The sequence below is a fragment of the Lepisma saccharinum genome, chromosome 30 (genome assembly GCF_977018435.1).
Source record: "Lepisma saccharinum chromosome 30, izLepSacc3.1, whole genome shotgun sequence".
In the NCBI taxonomy this organism is placed as follows: domain Eukaryota; kingdom Metazoa; phylum Arthropoda; class Insecta; order Zygentoma; family Lepismatidae; genus Lepisma; species Lepisma saccharinum.
In genome coordinates this window covers 18,881,359-18,893,618 of record NC_139258.1, presented here as the reverse complement: position 1 = coordinate 18,893,618, position 12,260 = coordinate 18,881,359, and the positions used below count along the sequence as shown (strand labels likewise).

The window sequence follows — 12,260 nt, the reverse complement described above, 5'->3', positions numbered from 1 at the left end:
TGTTTCAAAACTTCTTGAACCGGGAAGCTTGCAGACGGGAGGCTCCCATCTAAAGATTAAAGGTGGGTGCCAGAAACTTTCAACGCAGACTTAGTTTTCTTAAATGCACAATGTATTTGAGATCAAACACCTGCAGTTCAGAGGTTCTTCAGAATGATTTACATTACTATCCAAGTTTATTATTTGAAAATTTTTGCAATTTTTTTTTCCCATATCAAACCATCCACTGCTCAACTTAGCCAAAACATCTGACAGGAATTTTTAAAAAAAATATATATGAGAATGAAGAATTTTTTACCTGAATGATAATACTAGAGTTTGTTGTTTTGAATACTCTGTACCTTTTCTTGTCTGAAGTTGTTTGCAAATATATACCTAAATAAATTTATTTTACAATAATTTTTCCTTTTCTTGTGTGTTTTATAAATGCAAGAGCACAATAGTATGTAAAATAAAGCAAGGTGATAAAAAAATTCTGGTATAAAATTATGAAAATGAAACCATGTCATTTTGTAATATGAAGTCAATAGTGTTACACTCCTCAAACACAGATGGGAAATAAAGGCACACAATATGTAAGTGAATACGTAATCAATTCCCAAACATGAATGACTGTATCACAAAATAAAGCAACTTCTATGAGAACTCTTTGAACAAATTCAGCAGGATGCACTTGACTACCAGAACAATCAAGGCCCAGCTCAAAATCTTTATTGGGAACCATTTGTTTGCACCAAATTATTTTGTGCATTATGTTTTTTTTATTCTGCTGATTCCCCATTATCAACACACAAAGCTTGAAGGAACAAGTATGAAACATAAGCATAATATGCTGTACGATAGTGATGTAGCTTTTTCCCTTCATGCTGAGATTTTATCTTTTTCAGAACAGAGTACAAGGCTAACATTTTTTTTTTACAAAGTAATAACGTTTAAATGGTTATTTTTCACAATATTTAATGAATTTATCACCTTACTAGGTAATTTTGAAAGTAAAAATTTAAAAAGAATGGTAGTATCATGCTATGTCATAGTTTACTAAGGTGAATAATAGATGGCTCTGGACTCGAGTATTTTCAGTTCAGTGTGCAAGATTTTTTCTGAATGTTTTATTATTATGAAAATGTTTCATTAGCTGTATCTTTTTACAGGATTTAGGTTATTTCATTCGAGTTGAGAAGATGAGCAAATGTAGGAAGATAATATACTTAATAATTCTTAGATGATGCAGAAAAGAATGTATATTGACTGAATTTATTGAAGTGTGTGGAACACACATTCAATGCAGGTGAAAATAATTTGGAAAGTCTTAATTCTTTTTTTTTTTTTAGGTAAAGTGTGCAAAATGTGGTCAAGGTGAAATGACTAGGAATGAATTTGCTCAACATCGTTTGCATAAACATAATGAAGTAGCATGGATTGAAGGAGAAGATCCTATTGTAAGTAACTTATTTTTTACTGAAGTAGAAAATTTTAACAGAAGTAAAGCAATACAGGATAATGTTTTGTAAAACAATCTAATTTTTCTTACAATTACACTTCTCACAAAATGTTTGGAATGTTGTTATATTAGGCATGAGGTTATGGGCACAGCCTTGGAATGGAAGAACATCCAACACATGGTATATTTCTGTCTCTCCATGTCTCTCACCTATAGCCTGATATAAAAATATTCCAAACTTCTTGTACCTAATATATTGCCTTTACGTGGCTCAGTCTTCCGCGGAGCGGCGTCTATTACACCTGGTAGTGAGAGCACGTCTGCCGGCAAACTGGATGCTACATCAGGTAAATGGAACCGCTAGCTATGTACTGAAATAAGCTCGTACAATTACACGGACAGTTAAAATTAAAATGAACACACACCTTGTTACAAGAGGGTTGGAAATGATGTTCTCTTGCTTCCACACATTTACGGCATTTTTTTAGGAAATTTTCACTAACACGTATTAGTTCCTCTTCCAAAATTGCTTAAATTACTCTCCTCATATTTTCTTTCAATTCTTGTAATGTATGGCTTCAGGTTTAAAAGCTTGGTAGCTCACCATGAGGACGTCATGCAAATGTCTGTTTCTTATGCAAGGGGCCGGAGGACTTTTTGAAAAGTGTGTTCCAATCCTGCTCTGTCGTCGTCTAGTTTCTCCCCAGTAAGCACACGCCATTTCCCCTTTGCTTCTTACCGAGAAGAGACCCTGTTTCCCTAAATTTGCTCGTAGGTTCTCGAACATTGTCTCTGTGTGGAACAGGAACATCTGGAAATTCTGCTGCGAAACTCCTGACTTCCCTACAAGAATTCGTAATGACCTATGTGTCGTACATAAAAGTGCATTGTTTTAAATTGTACATGGCATTATTAGAGGGCAGAAAAGTACCAGTAATACGTAAACTAAAACAAAACAATCTAAAACACTTGTTAACACCTTAACACTTCACAAACACATGCAAACTGGACACCAGCTATCATGATACAGAAGCACTGATGCGTCCAGTGCCAAGGTCAGTTTCCAGCTGGGGGTCTAAATGTCTGCAGACACCCTCCCACTGCCTGGCATGTTAGCTGCCGCTTCACGGAAGACTCGACAGTGACAGGCACTGTATAACAATATTCCAAACTTTTTATGAGGAGTGTGTTATTAGGGCTGAGCCAATATCACTTTTAACATATACCGATACCAATACTTTCACTGATTCCCACGGAAAATTGCAATAAATAAATGTAAAATATTGACCTATATTAGTGTGTAAATATTCTACAATTATATGTATCAATTTACCAAGAAATTTGCTTTAGAATATTCAAAAGTTATATCAGATATTAAAATAATGTACAAACAAAATACAGTTTTTAATACAAAATTGGTTGATATCTGATATTGTCGATGTATTTAAAATATTGTGAACATAGGTGTGGGCAGACTAATTTATTTGCAGCTGCCTTCAGAGGAGTATCAATTGCGCTCTCTCTCTCTCTCTCTATCTCTCTCTCTCTCTCTCTCTCTCTCTCTCTCTCTCTCTCGCTCTCTCGCTCTCGCTTTCTCTCTCGCTCTAAATTCCTAAATATTAATCAACTGAACACACTGCACGCCATCTCTTTACTAGAACATAGCTTATTCCTCAAAAGCAGTCAAGTAACCAGCCAGGCAACAATCACTTCCAGTCAGGTAGCCAGTTCAGCACCAACTAACTGGATATCCAGTTCCGTGTGATTCGGCGTTCAATACATTTCAACTGATACGAGTAGTGTCGGCCAATACTGTTACATCAGCATCAGTCTTGGCTAAGCCTTAGGGTAACAATAACAACAATTACACAGAATAACAATAATACCTACTTCCTCTGCTTTATTTCCAGCCTGAAACTAGGAGAAAGTTATTTTCGTGTTTCCAAATGGCACTTAAAAAGAAGAAACTCCTGGTGTGTGAAAAGTGCGGTATGGGCAGAGCTAGTGCCGCGGGATTTTTGAGCCATCTTGAGATATGCGAGAAATCTGAGCAAGTAAGTATTTGTCTGGAAAAATCTTGTCATGCATTGTTGAATTCAATTATGTATTACTTGTAGTTTCTGTACTCATTTTCTTAAACCTTTATGGACCATATCATCAATGAAGATGGGACAGATTGTTATTGTTTCTAACTAACTAACTCCCTAGCCTTCTTAAACCCGAAGGTTCATGGCTGCAGCAACACAGGCCTTCCATCTTTCCCTATCTTGAGCAAGTTCTATATCCTTATATTGCTGTTTCTTGACATTTTTTTTTTACAGTGCAGAGTTGTCAGCTCTACGCCTAACCCCCAATATGAATGGAGGAACTACTACACAAGACAAACACAAACACATTAGACAGCACAATTACTACACAAGATGAACACAAACACATTAGGCAGCACAACTACTACACAAGACACACACAAACACATCACAACTATAACACAATATAAACACAAACACACCACAACTACTACACAATATAAACATAAACTACACACCACAACTACTACACAAGACAAACACAAACAAATTAGACAGAACAACTACTACGCAAGACAAAACAAACATACTAGACAGCACAACTACTACACAAACATACTAGACAGCACAACTACAACACAAGACACATACGAGGGGGTATCCAAAAGTTTTAATTATAATAAAGAAGTTATAGAGATATTTACATGAAACTTTTTGTGCATAATCAGTGTCATTGCCATGCATACTGTTTCTATGAATATAAAGATATTAGTCATGTTTTATATTTGCTTCTAAATATGTTTTGTTTGTTTCAAGTAATGTGTTAATCAAGAAGAAAAAATGAAAGCAAATTTAGAACAAACGTTTGCAAAGTAGCTATTAGTTTTTGTTTTAGATTAAGTTAGGTTCAAGTTATGATGATTTTTCACTGCAGTGTTTTTCTATTAATCCTGTCTTTCTCATAATAATAATAACAATAACAATAATAACCCATGGTGTAACAGCCCGTAAGGTCCAATACATACCTACCGAACTCGTGCGATCCTCACTCACCAAAAGTGGGTGATGATCTAACCAGTTACAGGGTGACATGTGGTAAGCACGACGAATCCCCAGTCAATGTTGTGGATTTTCTATGACCCGGCTACGCTACTCATTCGTATCTCCTCAATTTCCTCATGATGGTGGGTGACCACAGGTTCCATACTCTGGCCGAAATCTCAGGAAAAGTTGTCACGCTTCCCCCAAGATACTCGAACCTGCTTGCACCCCCTAGCCAGAGTGCGGGACGTGTCTTACGCATACATTCTGCAGGGGTCCCAGGTTCGAATCCTGGCCTGGGCATGGATGTTTGTGAGTGTCCATTCATCAATTTCATCATATCATCACTCATCCCCATCTCAAATTAGCCAAAAGTGGCACGAAAAGTGAAGTAAAATAAAGCAAATGATTTATCTCAAGATGCATTGGATTTCTAATACTAGCGAATTGAAAATTTTTGACACTATCAGTTATGTATGTTTTCCTGTGTTTGTTAATATTATGTATTCTGTTAGGTTTTCCTTTCTTGTTTTTAAGGAAATAGAAGCCTTGAAGGTTGAATGTAAGTTCTGTGGTCGTAAAATGCTTCACGTTAGTCTCCCTGTGCATGTATCATCATTTTGTCAACAACGGAAAATGGCTGAGGAAGTAGTATTTGAAGAGCGGACGAAGAGATCTGCAGCAACAAGGTAAACATTGAATTTTATGTGCATTGTGTTGCTTTTGCACTACAGAAGCATTGGTCCTTTACCATTTAACCAACACCTAATTCCATGCCGAGAAGAATCCAACAAATCGGGTTATACAAGTTGCATCACGATAACGCACGACCGCATACTGCAATCATGATTGGCCATCTGGGATGTGGTGCCACAATCCCCATACAGTCCTGATCTAGTGCTATCGGATTTCTATATGTTTGGACAACTGAAGGCTCATCTGCGTGGGAAACAGTTTGGAGATGACCAACCTCAAGAGTTTTACTAGCGTGCATTTGTGTCATGGAAACAAAGATGGATGCACTGCAGTGAAGCACATGGATCATACATTGAGTGGCATTTCCAAAGGGCCAATGCTTCTACCTACAAAATGTCATTTCTCTAGTCCTTATTCCCGAGCTACAGTGGATTGTCCGTTACTTTTTGACCGACCTTTGTATATGCATGAGCATCTGTAAATTTAAGTCTTCAGTTTCTGTAGGGATTCCCTGTATTAAAACAGTTTGAAAATGTTGCTCTGAGGCATGCAAATCCATGAACTTCACTTTGAGGTGAGAATATCTTGTCAGTTAAATACATAATGTTCATTGTTTCTACACCAAACTTATGTAGTGAAAATTGATTTCTTTAATAAATTCTGCTTAACATATGTAAAATATGTTTTGGTAGATTGGCATGTTCACATGAGTTGATGGTCGTTTTATTAATTTTAACCTTTGCATGCTGCAACTAAGTTTCTCATAATTTCTCTGACACAACTCTTTGATATTTCATTTACACTATTTTTTTTAAGGGATGGGACCGATTAATCGGTACTCTATCGGTATCGGCCGATATAGGCATATCGGTTCATCGGTAAAATTAACGATTATTTTACCGATCCGATATATCAATAAATATCTGATAAATTAGTGCAAAATTCTGCCATTTTGTTGTAATTTTTATGGATGATCTCCATGCTCTAATTTCTAAAAAAGTATGTGTCTAAATGCAACTTCTCTTGCACTGCAGTCACATTGAAATAATTTATTAAGGAGGTCAATGAACCTTTCAGGTTCTTCAAGGACCACTTCTAATTTTATACCGGATCGGTAGAATATCGGTTATCGGTAAATTTAATATCGGTACTTTATCAGTATCGGCTGAAATTTGATATCGGCCCATCCCTAATTTTTTTATAGACATACATGGAATCAAAATTTTTTTGGAACATAGTGTAGCCACCTCCACAAATATAGTGTAGCCACCCTCAAGAGATTTGTGGACTTATATTTCCCATCTTTCCACAGTGTTAGGGATTGGGTGGTACAAAATTGTAACCAATACTTATGAAGTTCATAAAGTTACACCCAATATTTTAGTGAGCAAAATCCAATCCAAGATCCAATTTATTAATCCCCTTTATAAATGTATGTATCTAGATGACAGCATTGATTTTGTCAAGGAAAATTAAACTGCAAGTTCAGAAATTTAGTTTGTAGAATTGCAGAAGTATCAGATCAGTAAAATTATGTTATGCTTGTATCACATACAGTAATGGAGGGCTACTGAAAATGATTAATTCGATTTCAAAACACTACTTTCCAAAGTATTGCACATACAGATATGAATGATACATGAAAATAACTGTAAACTCATCAAGTTTATATCGTGACAACACCAGTTGGCAGCACGAGTGCAGTGCCTGTACAAAATGGCGACAAACCGAGAAAACAGTTCTTGTGTATTGGAATATGCGTTATATCTGTTATTGCAGTGCAGCGTGCATTCAGAAGAGAGCACAGAGAAGAACCACCATGTAAATAGAGCATTTTACGGTGGTATCGGCAGTTTAAGGATGCTGGATTGCTACAAAATGTATGGGTGGAACTCGACTACTGCTTAAATGTGTGTCGTGTGGCCAGAGGGACACATAGAACATTTGTAGAATGTGAGGAAAACTTTGTGAGTTTACAGTGTTTTTCATACAACATTCATATCTGTATGTGCAATACTTTGGAAAATACAGTGTTTTGAAATAGAATGAATCATTTATAGTAGCCCTGTACATGTAAAATTGTACAACTTCCAGTGATATATTTTACAGAGTGATGATAATACTTTTATTTACACATTTTCAGAGCTGAAAGTAGAATGCAAGAGTTTATGCAGGGAGGAAAAGATGAAGAGAGTGAAGATGATGTAAGTATATGAAAAATTATTATTATTAGTATTATTATTTTGTTGGTTTCGTAGCACATTTTTCTCTTGCATTTTATTTGCCTATCTACTTTGTGTATATAGATTGTTTACTTTGGTCCTGAAATTGTACTATTTAGGGACTTTTGGTGTAAAACAATGCTTTTATTTGAAGTGTAATTACTTCTGATATTGCAGTACAGTGGAACCCCAAGGTAATGTTGCAGGAGTTTATGTTTGCTTGCATTATATGAGGGCAAATCGAAAAGTCTACCCCAATTTTTTTTCAGCCGAAATAATAAACATGCAGGAAAATCAAAATATAGTAATTGTTCTATGTACCTTGCTCAATGTTTCCACATAGTCACCACAGCGGATCAGGCATTTGTCCCATTGGACCTCTAGTTTGGAGATGTTGCTGTTGTAGAATTTGGCCCGTTAATCGTCGAACCACTGCCAGACCGCGGTCTTCGCTTCGTCATCGCAAATGAACCTCTGCCCTGCCAGGAACTTCTTCAGTGGACCAAACACGTGGAAATCACTGGAGGTGAGCTGTGGACTATACGGTGCATGCTCCAGAATCTCCCATTCGAATGACTGAAGTCTGTCGATGGTCCTGTTTGCCACATGAGGCCTGGCGTTTTCGTGGAGGATAACCACATTGTCGACATAAAGAATCCCTTTGGACTTTTTCCTGATGGCAGCTCGCAGACATGAGAGTGTGCCACAATAGCTGTCAGCATTGAGGGTGTCACCTCTTGGCATGAAATCCAGCAGTAGTGGTCCTCGGTGATCCCAGAAGACTGTGAGCAATGTTTCCATTGTGAGTGAGGACGTCCTGACCGCTCATTGTCATGGAGGTCGTCTTGACCATTTTCCAACTCACAACACCACCACCGCACACTTCACAAAGCAAGACACTTGTCCCCATATGTGAGCTGCATTTTGCTATGGATCTCAATGGGCGTTCGTCCTTTGCTCCGTAGAAAACGAATAACACTTTGCTGCTCATACAATGTGGACGTGTTGAGTACTACAGCCATCTTTGCAAACTGACAGCAGTGCTGTGCCGCGGAGCAGCTGAGAGTTAACGCTGGCCCGTTCCAAGATACTGTATCTCGATTTCTCAATATCACTAATATTTTGGCTGAAAAAAATAGGAGCAAAGTTTTCAGTTTGCCCTTGTATGTTCAATCGTCATAGTCCTACTAGATTAAAATGTTATAAAAATTTCCCAGATTTTATTTTTTTCATCTTTTGTCTCCTGAAAAACATAAAATCGAGGTTCCACTGTAAATACTTTAAATCAGGGTAGACCAACACGAAATTATTACTGATACCAATAATATGCTGGTATAAAATTAATATGTGATACCCCATACAATAATCGTAAATGTTTCATCATGAACTTAAGGTTCGTTCACTTTCTTAATTATTCTGGCTGAGCCTATGCCAATGTCGATATATCAGTAGATATCAGTGGTATCAGTATCAGAAAGTATCAGTTGGATTTTATGCACCCATACCTGCCGATATCTTTCTAGTGTTTTAGTCTTTTGTGGGGTTTGCAAAAATGCTGCAGGACACTTTCATGGAGTAATTATCCTGGAAATTATGCAAAATTCGAAGTTTCCATTTATTTAGTTGTAATATTATGTGGAAAACTATGTTTCATAATTACATAAGAAGTATTTTAATATGACATTAAAGAACTTCCTATGTCACGTGCTGGCAACATTCTTGTTAAAAATCATGCATAAAGAAAAAAGCACAATACGAAACACTTTAAAAATTTGTCCAAGCTTTTCACTCCATCTCGGATCTCTACAGGATTGCATTTTCTTCTTGGCACATGTAAAGGAAAAATAGATTCTCTCTCTCTCTCTCTCTCTCTCTCTCTCTCTCTCTCTCTCTCTCTCTCTCTCTCTTCTTCTCCTTCTTCTCCTCCATCTTCTTCTTCACCCTTCTCCTCCTTCTCCTTCTTCTTCTCCTCCTTCTCCTTCTTCTTCTTCTTCTCCTCCTTCTTCTTCTCCTTCTCCTTCTTCTTCTTCTACCTGAAGGTTTATGGCTGCAGCAACACAGGCCTTCCATCTATCTGTCCCTATCCTCAGCCAGATCTATCCACTTTTTTTCCATCCCTACCAATTTCCTTTAAGTCCATCTCAACGTTATCTCTCCATCTTCGTCTTGGCCTTCCTACTGGTCTCTTACCGTCAGGCTTCCCAACAAGATTCCTGTAAACTCCTCTTTCATCAACCATTCATACCACCTGCCCACCTAAGTCATGTTGATTTAATCATTTAATCACATGATTAAAAATACAAATAATCTCAATGGAAATTTATGTGGAAATCTTTATTTATCATGGGGTAGCACAGTCCAACTGAAAAGCTCATCCTCAGCCATCACTCGTAACAACCAGGAACTTACCAACTGCAAGACCGCGACAACATCTTCCAGCAGACGCAGTAAATACCGTCATCAGAATCTTGACTGTCTTCGCCAGCCCTGATGACTCTGAGATGGAGTCAAAGGCTTGGACAAACTTTTACAGTGCTTCGTATCATGCTGCTTGTGTCTTGAGTGCTGTTTTGAACAAGAAGTATGTTAACATTCTGATGCTATTCGTGAATATTTTGCATCGAAACAATGATGCACTAATGTTTATAATTGAAATGCAATACTTACCCAGTAGTTTAATCTATATTTTGAACGACTTTTAATGATTACAATTTTCAAGCATTGGTTATCAGTTATCAGTTCATTAATTAGTATATGTGTAACCAGGTGACTGCAATACTTTTTGACAAAAGAAAGGAACTTATGCAAGACCTTACTTTACAAAAATATAAATTTTACCTTGACATTAGTTTAAAAAAGAAGCAAGATTTTTTTATAGCTCATTTATAGAAACATCAGTTCATATCAATAATTTTACCGATACCTCAACATGCCCATATCACCCAGTAACAGTACAGATTATTCATGCCTTATATAAAACTGAGGACCTGAAGTCACCATGTTACACATTCGTGAAAATTTTAATTTGCCTTAAATTAGAAATAAAGATTACTTCAGCAATTTATGCATATTATTCATTTATTTTTTAGGGTACATTGTACATTGAAAAGAAGCGCCGGAAGAAACCACATGGTTTGTTGCTTGGAATGTGGCGCAATCAGATTGCTCAGGGTGAAAAGGCCAAGTGTAGGAATGCTGGGTGCGCATTTGAAAGTGGTGACTTCGAAGAGTTACATTTACATTATGCATCTTGTCCTTTCATTCCAAAGCTTGTAAGTACATAAATGTTCATAAAAACATATACATAATTAAAAATGTTAATCATGCTCTAGGGAAGGAAAAAATTGTTAGAATATTAACACTGGAATGTAATATTTACTTTCCCATAAAACTATATGTGGTTCCTAATAATTTTGGTGGCTGCCAAATTTATTAGAAACCACATATACCGATTTTACAATTTGATTTGAAAGCAAAGGTTAAGTGTTTTACACAAAACAAGAAGTAAAAAGTATACTGTTACAAATTGAACTAAAACAACGGAGGTGTATAATGAGTGTCAGCAATGCAGTCGTTCCTCTTCAAGAACCATGGGTCCTGCCTGACCACCTCTCTACATGACGTTGTATGTTTCGCACTAGGTTGTCCAGTGTATTCTGAGGAATACGCTTGCATTCCTGTATTACAGCTTTGGTGAGCTGTTGGAGGGTCTGTGGTTGATTCGGTGATTGGCAGTAGCCTGCAGTTGAGGTCCGGTGAATAAGCTGGCCATGGACTGCAATGGATTCTGCAGGACAGGAGCACAGAATAGTCGTCAGGAATACAAACGATATGTATCTTATTTTCAAAATATGGAACAATTGTTTTGAGTATTGTACAGTCAATCTTAATGGTCCGAACAATGCAAGATATAAAATTTTCCTTGATTTTACATTTTCCCACATATTAAGTGTTTTTTAGCTTCGTCCCTAGAAAAGTAAATATTCTATTTCAATGTTTCAATTCAATGTTTTTGTGGACCAAATTGAAGAAACTTGAAATGTAGGAAAAATGTTAAATTGGGGATAAATTCGTAACATTTGCTGTATTGGGACAATGAAGGATGAATGTTTAATGCTGGAATATGTAACATAAGGATTCCACTGCATACACACTCGCATTCTTAAAACAACAAATTTTGACCAAAAAAGGAAATTCATGGGAGGTAAAAAAATACAAATACTTCCAATTATCTGTGTAATCAATGACATGAACAAAATTTTATTTATTCTTTTATATCAAGAGAATTTTTTTTATATCAAGAGATACAAGTGCAGAGCTTTATTTTGGTATCATAGCTGGTTGAGAGGCCAATTCATGTTGCCACCACAGGTTTGGAAGTTGTCATCAATTTCATCTAATCATTGTTCATCATCATTGTGATTAGCATAAAGAGGCAGAAAAATGGGGTAAAATAAGAAAAATGCAAAATGTTCTTTGTTTTCTTGAGGAAAGTACAATGCATGGTATCAACATGTTGGTACAACAGAGAGAACATACTTTAATTGTCTCTAATACAGACAACTTTATATGAAAAAAGTGTATAAAACATTGTTCTCCAGGAAATAGCAAACTAATGGTTTCATTTATCATACGCTATGTATCAAAGAGAATCATCCGATATCAATTTGACTCATGTGGATGTATGCCGTGCATGCAGAGGTGGGCTTATTGAGCATTTGTAAGAATTGTGTAAGTAAAACTTTATTCCAACATGTATTTTATAAATTACTGCAAGGTTCTATGTCCATTGGTTTCCTAAATATTAACATGTTGAAATTGGATGATTCTTTT

General features: G+C 36.5%; 1 protein-coding gene across 3 annotated transcripts in view; it reads left to right on the top strand.

Annotated features, from left to right (window-relative positions):
- LOC145981863 (uncharacterized) overlaps positions 1-12,260 on the top strand; it is a 106,780-nt gene that overhangs the window by 55,226 nt on the left and 39,294 nt on the right. For all 3 annotated transcript variants that reach the window (XM_083115316.1, XM_083115318.1, XM_083115317.1), the window contains exons 12-16: positions 1,332-1,439; positions 3,352-3,495; positions 5,047-5,198; positions 7,349-7,409; positions 10,517-10,699. In XM_083115316.1, the coding sequence (XP_082971442.1) occupies positions 1,332-1,439; positions 3,352-3,495; positions 5,047-5,198; positions 7,349-7,409; positions 10,517-10,699 (648 nt within the window). The remainder of the gene's footprint in view (positions 1-1,331; positions 1,440-3,351; positions 3,496-5,046; positions 5,199-7,348; positions 7,410-10,516; positions 10,700-12,260) is intronic.